Genomic DNA, 27,827 nt, shown 5'->3' with positions numbered 1-27,827 from the left:
ACTGCGAACTAACTGTAGATAATCTGCGAATAGACTAAATGACAAGAGCATGAACCGAGTCAGTAGGTCGAAGGTCAGCGTTAAAATATATACAAAGGATAGGTTGGTTAGGGTTTACGTCACACGGACACAGTATAGAAGAATTCTAAGCCCTAAGTCAGGCTGGAACCAACATCGGTGAGGGATAAAAGGTATTGACTTAACTTAGTACCCACTGTACAGGGTTCATAACTCTACTTTGCTGTTTAACAAAATTATGACTCTTTTCGACTTTGTTACTTTACTGACAAAGCTGTTGAATGATCGAGTGTTGCTGTCCTCCGGCAGCTCTTGTTGTTTAGTTGAAACTATTTTGTACATTTAAAACTCTATGTGACAACACGGTTGTCTTTCAGGTTGTGTATTTTACAGCAACATTCCCGTACATAGTTCTGATCATTTTATTCGTTCGAGGACTCATGTTGGATGGGTACAAGGAAGGCATTGAATTCTACATCACTCCAAAAACAGACAGGTTGTCCGACTCTGTAGTAAGTGAAGCACGTTGTCATTATAGACATATACATGTATAAACCCTTTTTACACAATATTGCTTTTTATCCAGGCTGTCTTGAGCTGGGGAAATACTTGCCTTACTCAGGTAGTCATGTTGGATCATTTTTCTTATCTACCGTTGATATGTTTGCAATGTTTTCACAGATATAAATTAATAAAAATTGATCATTCACTATGACGTCAAAATACGATGTTTGACTGTTGACTGGCAAACGGCTGAGTTTGTGCCATCGTTCGGAAACAGTAAATTTCAGCTATTTAGCGACAGGCCATTAAATAAATGTTTTATTCACACGACATCAGAAATAAATTTCCACAGATAAGTACATACTGGTCATGTAGCAAAAGCTTCCTAGGAACGTTGTAGTGTAAGGAGTCACACAATGTCAATCAAGTTTCTGATTCAAGTCTAAGTAATGTTTTCAGATCTTGTGACACTTTAAACGGTGAGAAAATTGTTAGAAAAATGTAGACCAACTAAAGGATTCTGTTCTAAACATTCAAACATGCATCAACCTTTGCTTGTTTCAGATTTGGAAAGACGCTGCTGTTCAAATTTTCTTCTCTCTGTCCGCGTCTTGGGGTGGACTGATTGCTTTGTCCAGTTACAACCGTTTCCATAACGACTGTCTCAGGTAGGAATAATGTAGCAGATATTTGTTTAATAAACATAACGCTATGTATACTAGGTATTTATTTTATGGAACTGAACGCCATATTCTGTTTGTGACAATAGGCGAAATGCCAACAAACGTCAAATTCTTAAACATGTAACGTTGGTGCGTATTTTCATCCACTTACTTTCTCGAATTTTTTTTTAATGTTTGTTATCACAAGACATTTTCCTGTCTTGTAGGTAAAACGCAGTTCCAGTGTGAACACGTTGCATTTCATGAATATGATATTTGCATCGATTAGCTAAGTAAAAAAACCGTTTTGAATATTCAATTGCAGGGACTCCATAGCTGTTGCTCTTGGGAACTGCCTCACCAGTGTGTTCGCCGGTTTTGTAATCTTCTCATACCTGGGCAACATGTCATATGAACTGGGAGTGCCCATTGAAGATGTTGCAAGAAGTGGTTCTTCCCTGGCGTTCATAGTGTATCCCTACGCCGTGACTCTACTTCCGGCTTCGCCTTTCTGGGCTATCATTTTCTTCCTTATGTTGTTAACATTAGGAGTTGACTCACAGGTATGTTTTTGTAGGCTAAGTTGATGCTACTAGAGTTTAAGAGAACCTTGTTAAGAAAGCTTTCACCGTTTCGTGAATTTGAAATCAGTCCGAATCAGTTTCAAATTTGACGTGAATGCGCGACTTTAGGAGCGTAATATTATTCCGCTAAAGAACGGGAGCATAAGTAATCCCTTTATTACATACGTATCTACGCCTTTTAATATCGTATTAATATTATGAATTTGTTCACAAATCGGAATAAAACTGACAATTGCAACGATACAGATTAAAATGATGTCACGCACCCGATAATTGAAAATCAGACATCTGTATGTATAATTATATACACGTTTCCGATTCCATTGTAACTCAGCAGAAAGTAAAAACGAGTATGTTATAATAGATGATATGAACTGCAGTTATATGGCAAGCCAATTGTCCAATAATTACGTGACACCATAGTTACGTCAAAAACTAATTAACGATCGATTAACTGAGTTTTTTCGAACGTAAAACTAGAGTTTTTTCGAATACTAACCTATAGTTTCGAGCAATCATAGATACGCCGTGAACCATATTCACCTCGTAATGTAGTTCACAGATTGTAAACCCATTCACACGGTCGTAACATAGTTCACGTTCGTAAACTATGGTTTTACGGCGTGAACCGGTTTACGAGCGTAAACATGGATAACGATCGAAACATAGGATAACGACCGAAACTCATAGTTCATCGATAACTAGTTTTATCAAGTTAAACCATGGTTTACGTCGATATAATAGGTTATAGAATCTAAATGAATTCGGCGTGAACATGTGTTTAAGGACATGAACCTATGTTTACGGATGAACTATGTTTACGACGTACCATAGTTTACGACTGAACCTATATTTTCGAGCGTTGAAACCTATGTTTAGAACTGTGAACATTTGGTTATACGAGCGTTGAAATTAGGTTAACGTTCGACAAACCAGGTTTTTCAAATACTAACCGACTTTCGAGCGAAAACATAGGATAACGTCGTAAACCATATTTGACCTCTAAACGTATTTCACGTTCGTAAACCCAGTTTACGGTCGTAAACATAGGATATACGACCGAAATTCAATAGTTCAATCGAGAAAACCTAGTTTATCGAACTAAAACCTGGGTTCACGAGCGTAAACTATGTTTTACGCCGTATCTGATGTTTTCATTCGAAATATAGGTTAGTATTTGAAAAACCTAGTTTTACGTTCGAAAAACCTAGTTTATCGATCGTTAATCCTAGTTTTTCGACCGTGAACTGGGGTTCACGTAATAATTGGACAATTTGCTTGCCATACAGTTACCTTGCGTTTCCAATATTTCATCTGACCAAACAAACGTTATACGTTTTGTAACAATGATGCTACATTTCGTATTTTACATTATGACCATGACCTTTTCTGTTTCAGTTTGTGTTGGTAGAGACTGTCACCACAGCTTTAATGGATCGTTTCATTGCACTGCGAAAATACAAACTCCTTACAGTCATGGTTTTATGTTCAATTTTCTTCTTTCTTGGACTCACTCTTACTACAAATGTAAGTCATTTCTGGCAGTTTAGTTTGAACCATTCCTTTTTCATCTCACCGTATCATTGTTATTATGTTTCCTCTGTTACGTTTTTTAGCTCATCTGATTTTTGAGCTTTTGTGATCGGGCAGCGTCCGTCGTCCGTCGTCCGTCCGTCCGTAAACATTTGCTTGTGACCACTCTAGAAGGTCACATTTTTCATGGGATCTTTATGAAAGTTGGTCAGAATGTTCATCTTGATGATATCTAGGTCATGTTAGAAACTGGGTTACGTGCGATCAAAAACTAGGTCAGTAGGTCTAAAAATAGGAAAACATTGTGACCTCTCTAGAGGCCATACTTTTCAATGGATATTCATGAAAATTGGTCAGAATGTCCACCTTGATAATATCTAGGTCAGGTTTGAAACTGGGTCACGTGCCGACAAAAACTAGGTCAGTAGGTCAAATAATAGAAAAACCTTGTGACCTCTCTAGCGGCCATATTTTTCATGGTATCTGTATGAAAGTTGGTCTGAATGTTCATCTTGATGATATCTAGGTTAAATTTGAAACTGGATCAACTGCGGTCGAAAACTAGGTCAGTAGGTCTAAAAATGGAAAAACCTTTTGACCATTCTAGAGGCCATATTTTTCAGTGGATCTTCATGAAAATTAGTGGGAATGTTCACCTTGATAATATCTAGAGAAAGTTCAAAACTGGGTCACATGCAGTCAAAAACTAGGTCAGTAGTTATAAAAATAGAAACACCTTGTGACCTCTCTAGAGGCCATATTTTTCATGAGATTTTCATGAAAATTGGTGGGAATTTTCACCTTGATGATATCTAGGTCAAGTTTAAAACTGGGTCATGTGCCTTCAAAAACTAGGTCATTAGGTCAAATAATAGAAAAATCTTGTGACCTCTATAGAGGCCATATTTTTCAATGGATCTTCATGAAAATTGGTCAGAATTTTTACCTTGATGATATCTAGGTCAAGTTCAAAACTGGGTCACATGAGCTCAAAAACTAGGTCACTATGTCAAATAATAGATAAAACGACGTCATACTCAGTTCAAAACTGGGTCACGTGTGGACAGGTGAGCGATTCAGGACCATCATGGTCCTCTTGTTGAAAAAAAATGATGAGTTATTGTCATCACTTGATCGGCGTCGGCGTCGGCGTTGCCTGGTTAAGTTTTATGTTTAGGTCAGTTTTTCTCCTAAACTATCAAAGCTATTGCTTTGAAACTTGCAACACTTGTTCACCATCATAAGCTGACCCTGTACAGCAAGAAACATAACTCCATCCTGCTTTTTGCAAGATTTATGGCCCCTTTTGTACTTAGAAAATATCAGATTTCTTGGTTAAGTTTTATGTTTAGGTCAGCTTTTCTCATAAACTATCAAAGCTTTTGCTTTGAAACTTGCAACACTTGTTCACTATCATAAGCTGACCCTGTACATCAAGAAACATAACTCCATCCTGCTTTTTGCAAGAATTATTGCCCCTTTTGGACTTAGAAAATCAGTTTTCTTGGTTAAGTTTTATGTTTAGGTCAGCTTTTCTCCTAAACTATCAAAGCTATTGCTTTAAAACTTGCAACACTTGTTCACCATCATAAGCTGACCATGTACAGCAAGAAACATAACTTCATCCTGCTTTTTGCAAGATTTATGGCCCCTTTTGGACTTAGAAAATATCAGATTTCTTGGTTAAGTTTTATGTTTAGGTCAATTTTTTCTCTTAAACTATCAAAGCTATTGCTTTGAAACTTGCAACTCTTATTCACCATCATAAGCTGACCCTGTACATCAAGAAACATAACTCCATCCTGCTTTTTTCATGAACTATTGCCCCTTTTGGACTTAGAAAATCAGTTTTCTTGGTTGTGTAATATGTTTGTCAGCTTTTCTCATGAACTATCAAAGCTATTGCTTTAAAACTTGCAACCACTTGTCACCACTATATGCTGGTATGTACAGCAAGTAAACAAAATCTGTCCTGCTTTTTGCCAGACTTATGGCCCCTTTTGACAGTAGAAAATATCAGATTATTATTGTTCAATTTTTAATTGTTTAGGTCAGCTTTACTCCTAAACTATTCAAGCTATTGCTTTGAAACTTGCAACAGTTGTTCACCATCATAAGCTGACTACCTACATCAAAAAACATAACTCCATCCTGCAAGAATTATGGCCCTTTTTGGACTTAGAAAATCATGGGTAGGACAATTTTTTATTAAAAAAAATCAGATGAGCGTCAGCACCCGCAAGGCGGTGCTCTTGTTTCTAGAAGTGGTAAAACAAGTCGTAAATGTTATTGAAATGCCAGACTTCTTCATTGTTTCTTTCTCATAACTGTAAACTGTAGAGGAATTCATGAACAGACTCGATAGTCTAGTGATGCGGATTTGTTGCTTTGCTGCGACATGCCAAAGACGTGAATAACGGTTCAAGCTACACTTTCGCTTTGCGCATTAAAAGGGAAAAATGCCGGGTACCGGTGTACACGGAACTTGGGTCTCATATATAATGGTGAAAACAACAGAGAGGCGTCATGGAGAATGTCACCGGCAAAAGTATTTCGGAAACAGTGCGTTATTACTGAATTTCTTTACTTATGAAAATTGGTTTTACAGGGAGGACTTTATATGTTAGAAGTGATGGACACATATGCTGGCGGTTGGAATATACTGTTTATTTCAACCATTGAATGTATAAGTATATGTTATATTTATGGTGAGTTTGAAACAGGCAGACATATGTATCCTATTACAGAATGCTTAGGCTGTATGGATACACTGGGGTATATACCTTGGTGTTATGTTTAAAGACATTGGACAACCTATATTTTTCATGCAGAGAATGCATATTTACCATTTGAAATGTCAATAACTTACGGAAATAAACAATTATAACAGTTGGTATAACCGTTTAAAATTATTTACACTTAACCCTATTTGATATCTCAGCATTTTGTCCAATGTCTTGCTTGAATGATTATCCCTTTGCAACACTAAACGTTTCAGCAAAGAGCTTATTTTGAGGTGTATGGCATGCGCTGTTTGTTTTGCTTACAAGCTATGAACTGCGATAATTATATACTGCATTTTAAAACAGAAATATCTCCCAGTCTAATATAGGGTGAAAGGTGATTGCACGTGCTGCAGGATTGTCCGAATTTCTATGTACTTTATCAAAGACAGCCCATATATAACTTTGCTTTAAAATCGTGTTGCAATATTTTAATGTGTAGATGATGTTGCCTAAATTTTGCCAGTCTGTTTAATACCTGTTGTTCTGTCGCCCCGCCACAATGAATAAACGACATTTCGCTGTTGTTATGCTCCCGGTGTCGAAGACCTTTTGCGGTATATAGTGTTTGAAATAGTATCAAGAGTTTTATGTCCTGTATTTTTTGTGTTTAACACCATGTTAGACTTACCAATGTCAAAACTACATTTATACCCTGTTAAATCAACTTTTCCAACAATTTTCTTCCAATTCTAATGGAACTTGGTATACATTATCAAGTGGACATAGGCAGAGTGTCAAGAATTTCATGTCTGATTATGCAGTTTAAGGACGTCTTTTCGGTATGCACATAAGTGTCGTTTTTTCCTTCTTTCGCGCTGCTTTATTAACCAGGTTTTCAACGAAAACCTGAGTTATTAGATTGGGGTATGTCGTTGGTCGGGCGGGCGGGCGGATGGCGGCGTCAAACTGGTGTTTCCGGTCAATAACTTTTGTTTCGGTAAAGATATTTGAATAAAACTTGGTATGTATGTAGCTTATATCAAGACAAAGGCTGGGATTGATTTTGGGGTTTCTGGGGTCAAGGTCAATGTCACTGTTACTTAAAATAGAAAAAGGGTTTCCGGTCAATAACTTAACTTAGGAATGAGCTATCAAGATGAAACTTGGTATGTATGTTGCTTATATCAAGACAAAAGTTGGGATTGATTTTGGGGTTTCTGGGATCAAGGTCAAGGTCATTGTTACTAAAATAGGGTTAGGGTTAGGTTAGGGTTAGGGTTAGCATATCTTCTACATGCATGGAGGGATTTTGATGAAAGTTAGCACAATTGTTCACCATCATGAGACGGAGTGTCATGTGCAAGAACCAGGTCCCTAGGTCTAAGGTCAAGGTCACACTTAGAGGTCAAAGGATACAAGAATGAAAACTTTGTCCGGAGCATATCTTCTTCATGCATAGAGAGATTTTGATGTAACTTGGCACAATTATACACCATCATGAGACGAAGTGTCTTGCGCAGTTCCCTTCTTTAGAATTACTTCCCTTTGTTGTTACTATAAATAGCTTATATTGTAACTTTTTCATTACTAGACGTAGGGAAAAATCGAGACTACTTTTCAGTAGTACAACATGCATGTGACATCCAATTTTGAGGTGTATTTTGACCAATCTCTGCCTGGTAAGGATTTCTGTGTGGACTTACAATTTTATTTTTTTGTATCTTTTTTTCTTTTTTTTTCTTTTTAAAGATTAACTTCCCTTAGTTGTTACTATAAATAACTTATATTGTAACTTTCTTATAATTGACCGTAGGAAAAAAACAAGACCACTTTTCTGTGGTACAACATAGTTGTTACTTTCTAATTTTAGGTGTATTTTAAGGTATCTCTACCTGGTAAGGAGTTTTTTTTGTGGACTTACAAAAACAAAAGAATTACAATGATTACTAAACAACCACAAAATTAAAATTACATCTGCAAATACAGGTGCTAGAGTAAAGAAATTTGCTGTGACGGGCGTATATTGTGACATTCTGGCACTCTTGTTTATTCTTATGAAAAGTGTTGAAAACCTGGTTTCGTGGCATTGCCGCGTTTCTTGTTCATTCTGTCGTTGGCTGGGATGACTGGACGTCAGGGCGGGATTGACAAAAATGTTTTAAGAATTCTGCAGGTAAGAGACGTTGTATGTGCCTAATGTCTCCGGTCACAGTTGCAGTTTGCTTGTATATCATGCATGATTTATATTTTTAGGGTGGTATGTACATGTTGGAGGTCATGGATACATATGCAGGAGGCTGGAATATCATGTTTATTGCGATATGCGAGTGTATATCTATATGCTATGTGTATGGTGAGTTACCGTACACAGTGTTTCAATACTTCCAACACTCGTAAAACTAATATGTATGTTATGTTTATATGTTGTGTTGTATGTTTGTTATGTTAACATAACAAAAGCTGCATGTTGCACTAACTCTGAAGTCTATAAGGCTATAACACCATTATATTGTTAATTCGATTATGGTCACGTCGTTGTAAATGTTTGATGCACTCCCTATATTTCAACCCTGTCTTTGCTATATTTTAATTAGCTGCTGCTCATCGTCACCCGCTGTATATATGGCATAAGGACCTTAATTCTCGCAAGAATATTTCATGAATTATGTCCCTTTTCACTTAGATTTTTTTTCACTTAGAATTTAGACTAAAATTTTGATACATTTTCACTATATCTCTGTCATTACTTACTGGATTTGGTTCAAACTTAAAGTAGTTGTTCTGCATCATCACCAAAACTACATGTCAAAAGGGTGATTATTTCATGCATTTTGTCCCAATTATGTTTCCTAGTTTTAAATTTGATGCTTTTTCACTCTATCTGTTATGGATGTGATTAAAAGTTTCGTATTATCACTAATCATATGACACAAGGGTCATAAATCTTGGAGCAAAATTCAATTATTTATATCCTTCCTACACTTATTATTTCTGGTAATACTTTGATGCACTTTCATTGTCTTTGTTTAAAAATGTTATAAAAGCTTAAAACAGTTGTTTCTTTTCATCACGCACGTCAAAATGGACATTAAACTCTGGGAGAAATACTCCATGAAAAATGACACTAATTCTAACCCTGTTATTACTGAAATGGTTCAACATCATCACCCGCATCATACATGGCAAGGTCTATGAAAGCTGTGCTTGACATTTGCCAGTGACATCTCTAATGCTCTTTTTCACTATCGAGCATCGAAAAAGTTGAGCACGCTATCTCCCCAAACATCTCCTTGTTTTTGTAACAATTCGATATAACCATAATTAGCTTCTCGTTTATTTTAAAAGTAATCTTACCAGCAGTCCACGTTTTGAAATTAGGCTTGTCATAATTAAGGTGGATTTTTTAATTATCTGTTCTAGACTGGTAAAACATAAATTTAATGTTAGATAAAGCAAATCCTGTCACGTACTGTTCTTTTAATTTTTCCTAGGTATCCGTAGATTCCTTGTGGACATAGAGACGATGATTGGATACAAGGTTTGCGGGTTCTGTCCTTTTATTGCGTGCAAATACTGGTGGGCGCTGAACTGGTGTGTCATCACACCTGTACTTGTCGCGGTGAGTCACTTTATTATCCTGTTCACAATGGAATTGTAAATTTACAAGAATATGTTTTCCTTATATTTCGCTGATCAAGCTATTTTGTCACATTAGGTCATTTTCTTGGTGATCTATGGTTTATAAAATTATTATATCCCCACCGCCACCTCGAGGAAGAGCGGAATGTTTGAGTGCTCATTATCAATATGCCTGTCGCTCGGTCGGTCAGTAAACCGTTTGTTTTCAAATCAGTTACTGGCGAATGCTTGGTCTAACAATGCTAAGTCTTATTAGGATGATTGCTTAGGGTAAGTAGATGACCGCTATAGTTTGTTTGTTTTTTTAGTCAGTAGGCCAAAGGTCAAGGTCACAGTGACATTGAGGCTGAAAACAATTTCCGCTTTATAACTAAGGAAAGTTTTGCCCTTCAGATGACAAACTTCATATGATGATTGCTTGTTGTCAGAAGATGATCTCATTACGTTAGGGTCAGTAGTTCAGAGGTCACAAAAATATTCTAAATTCTTGTCATTGATGCTTTTTTTTTTTTGCACTGAAAATAATGCAAGAACCTCCGGAAAGGCAATTACCGTCTGCAGAGAAGACTGCGGCGCACGGGAAACTTTCATAGTAGTAATCACGTAAAGAATTTTGTTAAAGTCAAAATTTAAATGACATAGTGCTATTTTTAACGCAAATTGAAATAGTTATCAAGGTTGATTCCTAAGTAACAGAACCGTTTAATAAAATTTATTACATATATGCAGGCTACCATGGTGTTTTCATGGGTCAAGTACACTGACATGGAGGGAGACAAGTTCCCAGGCTGGTCAGATGCTCTTGGATGGCTAATGACCTTGACTGTTATTGTTTCCATCATTGGAGGCGCCATCTATGCAATCTGCAGCGGAGAGGGAAGCTTTAGTGATGTAAGTCCTCTGTCCTTGTCATGTGATATTGTGAATTCGTAACATATATAAGTACGGTACTAAAACTACCATTTTCGAGGTCACGTGTTTGATCCCTCGGGGAGTCGTTGCTTCTGACGGTTTGATAGAAGATGACATTTCCAATATCATTACGCCATTGAACCCGCTCGGTAAGTTAGTGGTAGGATGCCTGCTTTGAATGCGAGAGGTCGTGGGTTCGCTGCCTGGCCGTGTCATACCACAGACGTGAAAAATGGTACTTGTAGCTCATGGCTGGGTACACAGCATTAAGATAGTACTAGGATTAATTAGCCCTGTGTCAGTTTAATGTGACTGAGTGGGGTATTACGTCACGTGTCTGTGGCGTAATATTCCTAATATTCCAGTGAGGCAGCACCCCCCTCCCCACCAAACACACACACACAACGTCATTAGTCATCCGTTCGAAATCATATGTGGAAGTTGGTAATCTTACATGCAGAATACTGGTATTGAATTAAGGTGTACGAAATAGTTATTCATCATCACTACTAAGTATTTTTCAATATCTTTTATATCATTGTAACACTATGTTTGTTATGACAACACAAGAAACAAGAGCTGTCCGTAAGACAGCGCGCTCGACTCTTTTCAGTGCTCGACTCTGAGAGCTTTGCCAGTAAAAAAAATCTAAGTTATAAAGGGACATAACTCTGTCAAAATTCAAATCAGAGTTATGGGAATTGTGTCTCCTGGTGTAGACTTTGATAGTAAATAACTATTTTGAGTTTCAAATCAAAAGCTTTAACAGTAAAAGAGATATTTGACTTTTAACAAAAAATTCTAAGTTAAAAAGGGTCAAATCAGAGTTATAGATATTGTTTCTCCTGGTGTAGACTTTGCTGGTAAAAATGTATTTTAAGTTTCAAGTCAAAAGCTTTGATAGTAACAGAGATATTTTACTTTATCAAAAACTTTAACCAAAAATTCTAAGTTAAAAAGGGGCATAATTCTGTCAAAATTCAAACCAGAGTTATGGGAATTGTGTCAATTGGTGCAGACTTTGATTGTATATAACTATTTTAAGTTTCAAGTCAATAGCTTTAATAGTAACAGAGATATTTGACTTTATCAAAAAAGAATTTAAAAATTCTACGTTAAAAAGGGGCATAATTCTGTCAACATTCAAACAGAGTTATGGGGATTGTTTCTTCTGGTGTAGACTTTGATGGTAAATAAGTATTTTAAGTTTCAAATCAATAGCTTTGATAGTAATAGAGATATTTGACTTTTTCAAAAACTTTAACCAAAAATTCTAGGTTAAAAAGGGGCATAATTCAGTCAAAATTCAAATCAGAGTTATGGGGATTGTTTCTCCTGGTGAAGACTTTGATAGTAAATAACTATTTCAAGTTTCAAGTCAATAGCTTTGATAGTAACAGAGATATTTAATTGACATTATCAAAAACTTTAACCAACGCCGACGCCGACACCGGGGCGAGTGCAATAGCTCTACTTTTTCTTCGAAAAGTCGAGCTAAAAATGTATAATCATATCCACGTATTATATATTGTCAGATTATGATTTTTTATGTTCGTTCGTATATTTGTATTTGATTTACTAATGAACAGAAACTCCGCCAAGCAACTACACCAACAGTTGAGTGGGGTCCTGCTCTTGTAAAACACAGGCAGTTGGTCGCTAAATATGTACCTGGATTTGTTGTGGACCCATGGGGTAAGGGTGAGCCAGCAGTGATGGCAGAGGATATCACTCTACAGGTAATCATTTTATTTTAATTTTATTTGGTTTTAGATATATATTTACATGTGATTTTTTGATAGGGTAATTTTAGCCGGGTGCAAACTTGCACCCTATATTGGGATTTTCTGTTGAGGCAAATGTATTCGGAGAGCACATGGTATTTTATGGTTGAATATATTTGAGCCGTGCCATGAGAAAATCAACATAGTGGCTTTGCGACCAGCATGGATCCAGACCAGCCTGCGCATCCGCGCAGTCTGGTCAGGATCCATGCTGTTCGCTAACAGTTTCTCCAATTCCAATAGGCTTTAAAAGCGAACAGCATGGATCCTGACCAGACTGCGCGGATGCGCAGGCTGGTCTGGATCCATGCTGGTCGCAAACCCACTATGTTGGTTTTCTCATGGCACGGCTCATTTTATGATGAGGCTATTTAAACGGAGTACAACTTTCCACCCTAAATTGAGGAAAATCAATCCGGGAATAACATTGAATTCTATTGAGGTGCCTCTATTCGGGTGGCTCGTAGTATTCTGTGGTTAGGATCTGCTACAGTTTGCAGGAAAGGCAGGTTTGTTCAGACTTACTGTTTTGATTGGTCCTCTTAGGAATAAGAATAACAAAAACAAGAATTGCCGCCATTTTTCATAGTAAGGGAAATAAAATGGCGGTTTAGTTTACTTTTAGAAATACATTCAATTTATATTTGACCCAAAATATTTCAGCCACATAGTAAGGATCTTTGCGCATTGTGATCAGATTCTAATAAGTTATAAATTATAATAATTTAAGAATCAAAAGGGTCTTGAATAAACATATTATATTTCTAAAACATGACAATGACGTCCCAATGGCGTCCCGTGATATTCCCTTTTCCGAAACTTCATATCATACTTTCTTGGATAATGATCTGAGTTTTGAAATAATGCAGTCTTGTAAATGAGGAAAGTTATTTACTTAAAATTTGGTGATTACTTCCCCTTAAATGGTGGTGCAGCAAGGATTAAACTTTATACATAGTTTGTCAGTCGCTTGCAACAGTTGTGTACATTTTTGTATGCTTACATTTGATCCCATTGTGTATCTCTGTTTTTGAAATTCTTTTTGGAACATACACATGCGCAGGTTTAAAGTAATGCAATTATTTCAGAGATGTTGTTAATTCGTATTTCATTTTCAGATGTCCTATTCGAAACAATACAGTCCCAGCCCTCTTACAGATATATATAGAAAGAAAAGTGAATAGAAAATTAGAATGAATATGTCTGCTGTGCTTATGAAAACTTTATTTACGAATGACTTTGGAAATCAGCACGACTTTTCCTGCCTAAAGCAGGCAAATGTACCGTGCGTACAGGCATTGTATGGCACAATATTGTTGATGAACATTCTTTGAGACGTTGTCTGTTAACTTTAGGAATTTATTCCCCGTCATTTTGACAAACGATATTGTAACTAGTCAGTACTATCTCATAATGATCTCATTAATTTATATGAAATGCATCAAGTTTGCTTTCACACACATATTATGATTTATAGATATTTGCAAGACTGAAGATATACATGTTACTCTATTAGGACCAAGATCTCTTGTATATCTGTATATAAAATTGTATACGAGGATTTTGAAATAGTTACTTCCCTTGTATTACTCTTGATATGTATGATAAACCTCTTGGTCTTCTGCAGCGGCGTTTGACAAAACACAAGAGACAAATTGGTTTGTTTAGTAAATCGATCATATTCCACAATTATCCTTTTCACTTCACTTCACTTCGAATTACTTTCCTGTCATAAGTCTGGATAATTGTGTTTTCATTCTGTTATTTTTTAGCTCGACTATTTGGCGTGAGCGTGAGCGTGAGCGTGAGCGTGAGCGTCACACAAATGTTAAAGTTTGCGTACCACCCCAAATATTTTCAGAGTCCATTGAGATATTGCTTTCATATTTTGCATACTTGTTTACCATCATGACCCCAGTCTGTAAAAAGGGGGAGGCAACTCTATCAAGCATTTTGACTGAATTATAGCCCCTTTTCGACTTAGAATAATGTTAAAGTTTGCGTACCACCCCAAATATTTTCAAAGTCCATTGAGATATTGCTTTCATATTTTGCATACTTGTTTACCATCATGACCACAGTCTGTAAAAAGGAGGAGGCAACTCTATCAAGCATTTTGACTGAATTATGGCCTCTTTTTCGACTTAGAATAATGTTAAAAGTTTGCGTACATGTACAACTCCCAAATATTTTCAAAGTCCATTGAGATATTGTTTTCATATTTTGCATACTTGTTTACCATCATGACTCCAGTCTGTGAAAAGGAGGAGGCAACTGTTTCAAGCATTTTGACTGAAGTATGGCCCCTTTTCGACTTAGAATAATGTTAAAGTTTGCGTACCACCCCAAATATTTTCAAAGTCCATTGAGATATTGTTTTCATATTTTGCATACATTTACTTGTTTACCATCATGACCCCAGTCTGTAAAAAGGAGGAGGCAACTCTATCAAGCATTTTGACTAAATTATGGCCCCTTTTCGACTTAGAATAATGTTAAAGTTTGCGTACTACCCCAAATATTTTCAAAGTCCATTGAGATATTGTTTTCATATTTTGCATACTTGTTTACCATCATGACCCCAGTCTGTGAAAAGGAGGAGACAACTCTAACAAGCATTTTGACTGAATTATGGCCCTTTTTCGACTTAGAATAAGCTTATTGTAAGGTTATAGTTTTACTCATAGCTTATATTATACTATCAAGCACTGTGAATAGTCGAGCATGCTGTCCACTGACAGCTCTTGTTCTAATCCTAGCTTTAAATGTTCATTAAGCGGTACGCAGTTCAGGTGTTTTGTAGTTCATAATGTAAATAAACGCCGCTGAAAAAGTGCCTATTGGCTGAAAGCTACGTTTAATGTACAATGAACAGAGTATTTATGGTATACATATGCAGAGACCCTAATATATACATGATATGATCAATATTTATATAGCATGTCTTTCACCATTTAATTGAAATGTCTATTTTTATTGTGCTTGCATTGTTGTCCAATTATATGTTTATGAGTAGTGCTATTATTTATACGTATTTATTAATTCCTAGTCTATGTAGTCTTTCACAAGATAGGCATGTGCACGAGTTTGCTGTAGTATGCCAGAATTCAATCAACTTAAATAATTTCATTCAAAACTTGTCTATACGCTTTGACGGTGTTGTATCAAAATATATTAATTCAGTGGACATGCCTTTTGTCATTATTGTATATGTACTTTACTGAATGTCATTTCGCAGGTGAAAGGACCATCTCCAATAGACAAGAAATCCCCATATCCGCAGCAAACTTCCCCCTACTCAGTGCAGACTGACCCCACCGAACCCGGAACTGTGTCCCCTGTCTACGTCACTTACGTTGAATAATGTAAATTCTTTTTACCACTGTTTCCCCATCATGTTGTGGACTTGCCTCTGTGAAAGTTCGCTTGAAGCCTTCACCTTAAAGTCGTGCTGAATACGCTTTTGGTGATGGCAGTAATTTTCCACGTAACCTAAATCAGGCTTTTATATATATTCATTTTAAGGATAGAATTAACATGATACATTTGTTTTTTACACTATCAACCTGGGATCAAATTTCATTGTATTTTACCTGACTCAGCGACTTTTGACCAAAAAAAAAAAACGAGATAAGATTATCATTACTATAATGATACAGTAATACAGTCAGTTTTACTAAAGTTTGGTATATAGTTTCAAGCGAACTTGTTACTGCCTTGTACCCCACTGTAGTTGTATGATACCTTTGTGTACCAATAGTTGTCTAATAGCTTTTACAGTGAAATAGTTCGAAATAATGGTAGTACCATTAGATACAGTTTTTATACTCTTATAATCTGAAGATAGTTATAAGACAAGTTACATATATCACATTTTTCAAAATATATCAGAAATCGTAAGGAGAAAAAATATAGCTGTCTAGTTAGCACATGCCAAGTGTTTTTGTCCGACAAGTTCTTTCGGTCGTGCATTTTGCAGAAGTTTTCTTTACACATTGATAGAGTAAATCGCCGTGTTTCAATTTGATTGTTCAAGATGATTTTAAGTGATACCTTCGGAGAGTTTAATGAACACGTTCGATATTAGTTAATTCATTATCTATTCATTTCCTTGATAACCGTTTTTTCAACTTTTCTTCTCAACGAGCACCATTGTCCGATATTTCTACTTTATTAATCCCCCGCCACGAGTCGTGGGGGTTATAAGAATGGTTTCCGTCCATAACACTTTCGTGTCCACTCCATATTTCCTAAACCCCTTGAAAGATTTTCATGAAACTTGGGTCAAATGATCACCTCATCAAGACAATGTGCGGAACTCACAAGTCAGCCATGTCGGATCAAGTTTAAGGTCTCAACTGAAGGTCAAAGGTTTTAGCCTTCCATTTCGTGTCCGCTCTATATCTCCTAAATTCCTTGAAGAAATTTTATAAAACCTGGGTCAAATAATCACCACATCAAGACGATGTGCAGATTTTATGAGTAAGCTATGCCGGCTCAAGGTCAAGGTCACAACTTAGGGTCAAGGGTTTGAGCCTTCCACATTGTGTCCGCTCTGTATCTCCTAATCCCCTTGAAGGATTAATATGAAACCTAGGTCAAATGATCAACTCATCAAGACAATTTGCAGAACTTATGAGTCAGCCATGCAGGCTCAAGGTCAATGTTACAAGTTAGGGTCAAAGTTATGAACCTTCCATTTTGTGTCCACTCTGTATCTCCTTGAAGGATTTTCATCTACTTTTGTCAGATGATCACTTCATCAAGAACTCATGAATCAGCCATGTCAACTCAAGGTCAAGGTCACAGCTCAAGGTTAAAGGTTTGAGCTCTATGTCTCCTAAACCACTTGAAGGATTTTCATGAAACTTTGGTCAAATGATCAAGACGATGTCCAGAATTTTTGAGTCAGCCATGTCAGTTCAAAGTCAAGGTCACAGCTCAAGGTCAAAGGTTTACCCTTTCACTATCAACAGTGTCTCAGACTACCTTGTGAAATATTTTATCAGTGTGGAAATATGTTTACATTACGAAACAAGCGACCTAACCAGGGTCGTATTTTTAGCTCACCAGAGCCAAAGGCTCAGAGTGAGCTGTTCTGGTCACTCCCCGCCCGTCGTCCGTTGTCCGTAAACATTTACTTTAAACGACATCTCCTCATAAATCGCTAGGCCACTTTCATCTAAACTTCACAGGAATGTTCTTTGGGTAAAGCTGTACAAAATTTTTTAAAAGAATTGAATTCCATGCAGAACTCTGGTTGCCATGGCAACCAAAAGGAAACACTTTAAAAATCTTCTTCTCAAAAACCAGAAGCCCTAGACCTTAGATATTTGGTGTGAAACATTGCCGAGTGGACCTCTACCAGTTTTGTTCAAATCATGACCCCCGGGTGAAAATTGACCCCGCCCCAGGGGTCACTTGATTTTACATAGGAAAATCTTAAAAAATCTTCTTCTCAAAAACCAGAAGTCCTAGAGCTTAGATATTTGACATGTAGCATTGCCTAGTGGACCTCTACTAAAGTTGTTCAAATCATGACCACGGGGTCAAAATTGACACCGCCCCAGGGGTTGCTTGATTTTACATAGGAAAATCTTCAAAAAATTTCAAAAAATAAAGCAGAAGGACTAGAGCTTAGATATTTGTCTTGTAGCATTGCCTAGTGGACCTCTACAAAATTTGTTCAAACCATGACCCCCTGGGTCAAAACTGACCCCGCCTCAGGGGTCACTTGATTTTACATAGGAAAATCACTTGATTTTACATAGGAAAATCTTCAAAAAAATTCTAAAAAGGCCTACAGCTTAGATATTTGACATGTAGCATTGCCTAGTGGACCTCTACAAAATTTGTTCAAATTGTGACCCCCGGGATCAAATTGACCCCGCCACATGGGGTTACTTGATTGTACATAGAAAAATCTTCAAAATTTTCTAAAAATAAACCATAAGGCCTAGAGCTTAGATATTTGACATGTAGCATTGCCTAGTCGATCTCTACAAATTTGTTCAAATCATGTCCCCCGGGGTCAAAATTGACCCCGCCCCAGGGGTCACTTGATTTTACATAGAAAATCTTCAAAAAAAATACCAGAAGGCCTAGATCTTAGATATTTGACATGTAGCATTGCCTAGTAGATTTCTACAAAATTTGTTCAAATTGTGACCCCCGGGGTCAAATTGACCCCGCCCCATGGTGTTACTTGATTGTACATAGAAAAATCTTCAAAATGTTCTAAAAATAAACCAGAACGCATAGAGCTTAGATATTTGACATGTAGCATTGCCTAGTGAATCTCTACAAAATTGTTCAAATCTTGACCCCCCAGGGTCAAATTGACCCAGCCCTAGGGGTTACTTGATTGTACATAGAAAAAGCTTTAAAATTTTCCAAAAATAAACCATAAGGCTTAGAGCTTAGATATTTAGTATGTAACATTGTCTAGTAGATTTCTACAAACTTTGTTCAAATCATGACTCCCGGGATACAATTGGCCCCTACCCAGGGATTACTTGATGTTACATAAGAAAAACTTCAAAAAATTTCTAAAAATAAACCAGAAGGCCTAGAGCTTAGATATTTGACATGTAACATTGTCCAGTAGATTCCTACAAACTTTGTTCAAATAATGACTCCCGGGGTGAAAACTGACCCCGCCCCAGGGGTCACTTGATTTTACATAGGAAAATCTTCAAAAAAAAAAATCTAAAAATAAACCAGAAGCCCTAGATCTTAAATATTTGACATGAAGCATTGTCTAGTGGACCTCTACAAAATTTGTTCAAATCATGACTCTAGGGGTCAAAATTGACCCCGCCCCAGGGTTCACTTGATTTTACATAGGAAATCTTCATTTTTTTTTCTTAAAATAAACCAGAAGGCCTAGATCTTAGATATTTGACTTGTAGCATTGCCAAGTAGACTTCTACAAATTTGTTCAAATCATGACCCCCGGGTTCAAATTGACCCCGCTCCATGGGGTTACTTGATTGTACATAGAAAAATCTTCAAAATTTTCTAAAAATAAACCAGAAGGCCTAGATCTTAGATATTTGACATGTAGCATTGCCTAGTGTATCTCTACAAAATTTGTTCAATCTTGACTCCCCAGGGTCAAATTGACCCAGCCCCAGGGGTCACTTGATTTTACATAGAAAATCTTCAAAAAAATTCTTAAAATAAACCAGAAGGCCTAGATCTTAGATATTTGACATGTAGCATTGCCTAGTAGACTTCTACAAAAAAATTTCAAATCATGGCCCCCGGGGTCAAATTGACACCGCCCCAGAGGGTTACTTGATTGTACGTAGAAAAATCTTCAAAATTTTCTAAAAATAAACCAGAAGGCCTAGAGCTTAGATATGTCAAATGTAGCATTGCCTAGAGGACCTCTACAAAATTTGTTCAAATCTTGACCCCCCCCCCCCCCCCCCAGGGTCAAGTTGACCCAGCCCCAGGGGTTACCTGATTGTACATAGGGAAATCTTCATAAATTTGCTAAAAATAAACCAGAAGGCCTAGAGCTTAGATATTTGATATGTAACATTGCATAGTAGACTTCTACAAACTTTATTCAAATCATGACCCCCGGGATAAAATAGGCCCCGCCCCAGAGGTTACTTGATTGTACATTGGAAAATCTTCCAAAAAAATTCTAAAAATTATCAGTTTGATATTTGAAACATGTAGCTCATATTACTTTGGTGAGCGATCCAGGGTCATCATGACCCTCTTGTTAAATGCATCGTGTTTGCCCGTTGCTTAACACGTCGACCCTGATCTCCGGCGTTGATTTCAAAGGATTCATGGACAATGTAATTATATTTGTTACACTCGTTTTCCTGTTTGATACTAATTCAACAGTTTACTACAGTAAATCTCGGAAATAAACAGAAAATGTTAGAAATAAGAAATTACTCAGTATGCTTTTTATCATAGATAAGTACTGACAAAAAAAAACAGTTACAATGCGATGTATGCATTTCTTGTTCCGAGTTTTACTGTGTATTTTACAGTTCTTAAAATCATGTTATTTTTACCTGACATAGTTTGCTTACATTGGATAACGTCAGTGCATTTTAGTTTTTCATAACCGTATGCGAGATGATTGTTGAAGCGAAATATCTTATACCTCTTTTTTGTGCACACCCCCCCCCCCCCCCCCCCCCCCGAGTGGTGGGGGCATATTGATTTGGTCTTGTCCGTGCGTCCTTCCGTCAGTCCGTCCGTCCGAAGTTCGTGACGCGACTAGCTCGAAAATTACTAGTAATTGATATAAATTGATGAAACCTTGCATGCGTCTTTATCATGATATGAACTTGCGCATCTCCTATTTTTCGTCTGGCTCCGCCACCTTTTTTCACAGTTATGGCCCCTGAAATAGTCAAAAATGCACATTTTCACCTTGTGACATGCCTAGCTCAAGAAGTATTCGATATAGATTCATGAAACCTTGCATGAGTCTTAATCATGATATGAACTTGTGCAGCTTCTATTTTTTATCTGGCTCCGCCCCCTATTTTCAGAGTTATGGCCCCTGAAGTAGTCAAAATTGCACATTTTCACTTTGTGACATGCCTAGCTCAAAAAGTATTTGATATAGATTCATGAACCTTGCATGAATCTTAATCATGATATGAACTTGCGCACCTCCTATTTTTCATTTGGGTCCGCCCCCCCCCCCCCCCCCCCCCGATTTTCAGAGTTATGGCCCCTGAAAGAGTCAAAATGCACATTTTTACCTTGTGACATGCCTAGCTCAAGAGGTATTTGATATAGATTCATGAAACCTTGCATGAATCTTAATCATGATATGAACTTGCGCACCTCCTATTTTTCATTTGGGTCCGCCCCCCCCCCCCCCCCCCCGATTTTCAGAGTTATGGCCCCTGAAAGAGTCAAAATGCACATTTTTACCTTGTGACATGCCTAGCTCAAGAGGTATTTGATATAGATTCATGAAAAACTTGCATAAGTCTTTATCATGATATAAACTTGCATACCTCTAATTTTTTGGCTGGCTCCACCCCCTATTTTTAAAGTTATGGTCCCTGAAATAGTAACAAAATGCACTTTTTCACCTAATTATGTGCCTAGCTCAAAAAGTATTTGATGTAATGCAGGAAACCTTGCTGGAGTCTTTATTGTGATGTGACCTTGCACACTTGGCATTCTTCTTGAGAATCTTAGCTCTTATTACAAAGTTACGGCCCTTGAAATAGCCAAAATAGTGGATTTTTTGTTTGTGATGCTCATAGTTCAAAAAGTATAGGGCCTAGAATAATGAATCCTTTTCATAAAATGTTTGTTGAGGCTGTACCCCATTTAGACTGCAAACGTCTGAATTATTACCCCTTGTTTGTGACAAATGTACCAGTGGGGGCACACCCTGTGTCCTACAGACACTTTCTAGTTTATGTTGTACTAAATTGTTAATTTACAACAAGCCCGCCCGCTTAGCTCAGTAGGTAAGAGCGTTGGTCTACGGATCGCGGGGTCGCGAGTTCGATCCTCGGGCGGGGCGTATGTTCTCCGTGACTATTTGATAAACGACATTGTGTCTGAAATCCTAAGTCCTCCACCTCTGATAATTCACACCTCTGATAATTCATGTGGAGAAGTTGGCAGTTACTTGCGGAGAACAGGTTTGTACTGGTACAGAACCCAGGAACACTGGTTAGGTTAACTGCCCGCCGTTACATGACTGAAATACTGTTGAAAAACGGCGTTAAACCCAAAACAAACAAACAATAATTTACAACATGTTATCAGTGTACGTCTTTTCCATTTCAGTTTGACTAAATACTTTTACAAATCAGATCAGTACGAATTTGTTAGTTAGTAGCTCGATCACATTCCTTAGTTATCCTTTTCATTCTGGAACTTAATATTTGTCTGTCTTAGCCTGGATTCTCTTCTTGTGTTTATTCTGTTTTGTTTTGTTGTACTAGTTTAACAGTGCAATCAGCAGTAGATGTATTAACATTCCATCAGAGCCTAGTAGATTACTTAAAGGCTGAAGTGGTCAGTGGTTGCCTTGGCTGTACTTGAAAAGTTACTGTCTATGTATATACTTAGTGCATCTAGAAACGCAACACTTGGTCTACAGTCAATATTTTTTAACCGACGATGCCATGTATTGGTAGATGCAAATGATGGTTTTAATGTTATTATCTGTGTGCTTGTTCAAACGTGAATTCTGACCTTTGATATTATTCAAATATACATGTACAAGGAAATTATATCCTTCTTACATTAAACTTCATAATAATAATATAACTACTTTCAAGCATAATTTAAAGAATTTTCTCTTGTTACAATAGTTTTTAGCAATTAATTACTTGTAATTACAAGAATTTTGTTGAATTGATGTTACTGTATTCTATTCCAATAATAATAATATTCATACTATCTTATTATTCAAATCTGGAACTATTTATTATCTTATGGGACAGACTTTCTTTTTTGTGTGTATCTTAATTGTCATGTATAATCATTGTGACGCATGGTAATTCTTTTAAAACATAGTTATTGTTACATTACGTTTATTTAAGACTTCTTTAATTTGACCCGTGTTTGTCGAGAAAATTTAAGTAATTCTGATATGTGTATTTTTGTATAAATGTTAAGTTATAAATTGACTGTATGATTGTGTGTATGTGTGAATGTATATCAGTTGAAGGCCATACTGGAAATAAGTTGTAAAATATCTGTATTTGTACACTTAGTATTCACCTTCAGAAAATAAAGTTATTATTATTATTATTATTATAGAGGAAAGTATGAAGAAATCGAGGGTAAAAACGTTGCGTTTCTAGATGTACTGAGCATATATTCGGAAAGATAATACGTTATTCTCGTGTAATGAGGGAACTTTGTTTTTTTTTTCGTTTTGAATTAAATATTCTCATGTCGATACAGATTTGCGCAGAGACATATGGCTCAGTTAATATCATTCGGTATCAGATGTTGATATTAAAACAATATCTGATTGAATGTATATAGACTTTCTACTACCAGAACAATTTGTCACATGCACTTGGGGTTCAGAAAAGCAACAGAAATAAATTAAGAGTAGTCGGGCCTCCGTGGCCGAGCGACATAATTATGATCTTCAGTCGTGATTGCGTGCCATTAAAACCGACTCACTTCTCTGAGTTTACTGAAACCACTCACAATCTTTCATGGTGTTTGAAAATCAGACGCTTTAGTACATAATTTTTAATCCCTAGAGTAGATAATTTCGCATTAACTGATGCTGGTAATGTAATTTGAACATACTTGAACCGAAAGATGCTGTGTTGGAAAACTTGATATCTTGTAGTTCTGCGATGTAATATTACACATAGCACTATTTCATATAGTAACCTATTTAACTTCGCAAGTTCGTCATATGTTTTGCATATATACTAGGGCAAAATACGTCAGGACCAGTTGCGTTGTAATATATCTTTTCTAGGCTTCAAATGTCTGTGCACATTTCTTACTCACAAATTATGGTGTTCGTTTACAGGTTCTAACTAACAGCTTGTGAGATTTGTTTTTAACTAACAGTTCCTGAAATTTATTTCTAACTAACAGTTAATGACATTTGTTTACAGTATCTACATGGTTACGACAATAGTCAAACTTTACCAGTTAAACGCGTTTACGTAGCATAAGGTATATTATAGGATGTATAAAGCTCTGTAAAACACCGAGGTACGCATGAAAATTTGAAAGGTATCTTCATTCACCGAAAACATAAAACTTGTTTTTCAGAGTGAGTGTAAGTCTTCAAGAAAATACTTACCAAAATACAATCAATGAATGACTTAACGGCCAAAAATCAAAACTGTTGCCGAGGTCCTTTAGGCCGAAGATCAGTACTTCTGACTACTTTTTACTTGACATCAGAGATAACTTTAAGCTTGACTATACGTCAGACTTCATTCAACACTCCAATAATAGTTTTACTATCCAGCATCGAAATAGTCGAGCGCACTGTCTCCTGTGACAGCTCCTGTTTACATTGTTTTCTTCAAGTTTTAATTTTAGCTTAGCAAAATTTAGTGTTGAACTATAGAACGGTCAATAGCAGAAACTATGGACTGCCGATTTTAATAAGGAGTCATGTAAAAAACCGAAATGTTTCAGCTTGCCTCGGTAGTTTTACAGTTCCGCTTGGATGGGTCTTTATATGTATACCTGAGGTGAACTGTCTTAAGTGGACTCGTAATGATGGTTGACATTTCCCGTTCGATCTCGTTTTTCGGTATTCTCCGATTGTTGAAAAAAAAGGAAAAGTATTTTCCATGATGGCCGAAGGATGCCGAAATCGCATGTGCAGAATACGTAATAGAACGGAAATAGCCGATTGTAATTACGGGGCTGCTTTTTTAAAGTATTATCATTAAGAAATTGGTATCTTCAAGGAAAAAATCTTGTTACTGAAATTGCTTTCATCTGCACTTATAAGCATTGCGTTGCATTAATTCCTGGGGTCTTTACTGTCTCTCACAAATATTGCTTCATCATTGAATACACTACAATGGGTGCTGTAAAATGGTTATCTATAACATTTTGTTTTATGTTTTTATTTATTTACTGAAGTATTACGATATATTTTATCCTCATAAAGACACTCTTTTTCTGTGAGTCTTTAAGTAAGAATACAATATCACATGATAGTTGTTTATCAAAATAACCGTTAGTAAAGATACAGTAGATTTGCAGTTTTTTCTCCGAAGAACTTCCGATCAAAAAGCGAAACTTTCTAAAACTGTGTTGAACATTAAAATAAACACATAAATATCGTGTTATTCTGTTTCGCGAATAAAGTCGGTACAGTTTCTTTAAAAATCACTTAAAAGACATGAATAATGAAATAAATGTACTCATTTTACATTTAAGATCAATATATTTTAATTCATGAACACCAGATTTTACGATTTAACTTGGGACTTCGTCACGCCCGGTCATATTACATCTGGTGTTCACTCGGTTAAAGATATTTCGATCTGTCATAGAAACTAATGGCATATATCCTCTATGACCGATGGATACATGTATATACGGTACACACAATAATGCACATACTCCAAGGGGAAAGGGGTTGTTAGTTGTACTTTGTGTGTAATTTTTGTCGGGTGTGTGTAATAGTATTTTCAATATGCGGACACTTGTAATTTAGTTTTAGAAACTTCGTTAAAGCTCATTGTGAGCAAATAGATATATCTTTTCTTCCATTTGCCAGGACCGTACGTACTTTAAACGTCAGTTTAACCCGTGCATTTTTCACAGTTGTGAATCATTTGCATCGTTGTGAAATGTACTATAGAGCAGTCATTATAAGTATTTTACACAATTTACATCTAATGATATAAATGAGCCGTGCCATGAGAAAACCAACATAGTGGGTTTGCGACCAGCATGGATCCAGACCAGCCTGCGCATCCGCGCAGTCTGGTCAGGATCCATGCTGTTCGCTTTTAAAGCCTATTTGAATTGGAGAAACTGTTAGCGAACAGCATGGATCCTGACCAGACTGCGCGGATGCGCAGGCTGGTCTGGATCCATGCTGGTCGCAAAGCCACTATGTTGGTTTTCTCATGGCGCGGCTCAAATGATTTTAAGTTTTACGTCGTAAGTCAGAATGCTTTACATATTGTTTAGTTATTCAACGCTTTTTTACTGCATTCAAGTTCAGTTAAATTACTTTAATTAAAAAAATAAATGTGCATGTTACACATGCGGTTTACTATATGATGGTGTGCATTATAGTATTACTATTAACGTCACAATAAACTTACTGTAACGGAAGTTACAGACATAAAAATGTAACGGATATTACTGTCATACATGAAGTAAAATGTATTATGTGTTTTCTATTCCCAGGTTCAGCATACACAGAAAGGAGTCTATCCACCAGTTTACACCGTAGAAAATTCCAGGATGTAGCACGAACTATACTTGTCATCTGCTAGTTTAGATTCAAGCACGAATTGTATATTTATATATATTTTCCGGGCGAATTTCATATGTTTACCGCTTATTTCGCCTTTTACATTCGTGACATCTCGTGATCTGAAAGTTTTTATAATCGTGAATAACTGATGTATGTCTTTATTTTATTGTGTAGAAAGTACAACTTACAAAGATTCCAACAAGGACTTATAAGTATGTTAGACGGGTATTGATAAGGCAATTTTATTTTGTTTTTTCACTGCCGAACGACACAAAGTCACGACAGTCATGTTAAATCTAGATCATCTGACATTTTTATGCTGCTTTATGTGATGACTGGGAATCAAAAACATTGTGTGACGATCGCATTTTAACTTCTTTTGCATGATAAACTTTCAAATTCCATGTTGCCTTGCAGAAATGATATATTGAGAATACCTTGTGAAATAACGTTTACAAATATTGCTCTCAATGGTTCATGCAGCATGTAACACTGTGTATAGTTGGACTGGATGTCTGGATTAAAACTACAATAGGTCACATGTGCAGTCTTCTCGGAATCGAAGGATAAACACACAGAGGTTTTACCTCAATGACATACTTTAATGTACTTTTAATTGAATTATGTATATACGGTACAAGAAAGTATTATACTTTTTGTCACAATACATAATCAGATTTATAGTGTCACAGTAGCATAACCAGACATTGTTTTTTTATTATTCTTAGACCCCTCCAAGTTAATATTCTATCTAATATTGGCTGTGAAGTATTCAGACATCCTGCTTTCAATGAATAATTATCATTCCATGGAGTAATTAAATTCCTGTCATACTTAGTTAAACACTGTTTCAAGTATTTTTTGGAAAGTTATATACCTGTATTGCTCATTGGCCTTATGTACTCGTTTGATGGCTGAACATTTCTCTGTGTAGTATTTTAATGCTTGTATAAGTTTATATTTTTGAAAAGTTTTATATGAAATCTATTGAAATTTTATTAATTAGAGAATGCAATTTTAGATATTTTAGTAATAAAAAGGACCATTTCTTTTATACTGTTTTGTGTTTTTACTTTATAATGAACTTATAAGCATATGTGAATACAAACGATAAATTTGCATAATTTATTATGCATATACTTTTAATGGACAGATTAGCATACGATCAACATGGCATGAATCAGTTGTCGCCCTTAGGGGCATTGCCTGGTCCGGTAATCATAGTAGGAAGGATAGCCTTTCTTCGTGATTACCTTTCACACAGTTAGTCTATACACGTACTAACAGTTGAGCTGGAAAACAGTATTTGAAACACTGGTGCAAAGCCAATTTCAAGATTTAGTAATGAAACGTCTTCACAAAACACGTATTTGTAGAGTGATCAGAAAAATTCTCCCTGTGTACCGTACATTTATTATTGTTCATACCAGAAGAAAACTCCATGAAAACTCGTATGAAAGTAAGATATTTGAAGCTATGGCTCCAGTAAGTAATGACACAAAAGCACATTTATCACT

The 27,827-nt window shown here is 36.4% G+C and overlaps 1 protein-coding gene across 6 annotated transcripts in view; it reads left to right on the top strand.

The window, feature by feature from the left end:
• The window catches only part of LOC123566586 (sodium-dependent proline transporter-like), a 64,272-nt gene extending 36,908 nt beyond the window's left edge, over positions 1 to 27,364 (top strand). For 2 of the 6 annotated variants that reach the window (XM_045360834.2, XM_045360832.2), the window contains exons 8-17: positions 396 to 530; positions 1,087 to 1,190; positions 1,510 to 1,747; positions 3,167 to 3,295; positions 8,281 to 8,380; positions 9,519 to 9,646; positions 10,396 to 10,557; positions 12,168 to 12,317; positions 15,601 to 15,727; positions 26,241 to 27,364. In XM_045360834.2, coding sequence (XP_045216769.2) covers positions 396 to 530; positions 1,087 to 1,190; positions 1,510 to 1,747; positions 3,167 to 3,295; positions 8,281 to 8,380; positions 9,519 to 9,646; positions 10,396 to 10,557; positions 12,168 to 12,317; positions 15,601 to 15,726 — 1,272 coding nt within the window. In that variant the 3' untranslated portion in view covers position 15,727; positions 26,241 to 27,364. Of the gene's footprint in view, positions 1 to 395; positions 531 to 1,086; positions 1,191 to 1,509; positions 1,748 to 3,166; positions 3,296 to 5,909; positions 6,010 to 8,280; positions 8,381 to 9,518; positions 9,647 to 10,395; positions 10,558 to 12,167; positions 12,318 to 13,480; positions 15,550 to 15,600; positions 15,728 to 23,965; positions 24,027 to 26,240 lie in introns of those variants that run through there. The other 4 variants (XM_045360835.2, XM_045360838.2, XM_045360837.2 and 1 more) reach the window with 4 other exon arrangements.
• Positions 27,365 to 27,827: the final 463 nt, after the last annotated feature.

Source organism: Mercenaria mercenaria, chromosome 8, assembly GCF_021730395.1.
Source record: "Mercenaria mercenaria strain notata chromosome 8, MADL_Memer_1, whole genome shotgun sequence".
NCBI classification, from domain to species: Eukaryota; Metazoa; Mollusca; class Bivalvia; order Venerida; family Veneridae; genus Mercenaria; species Mercenaria mercenaria.
Note: the sequence above shows the minus strand (reverse complement) of the source record. Positions and strands in the feature narration are given on the sequence as shown.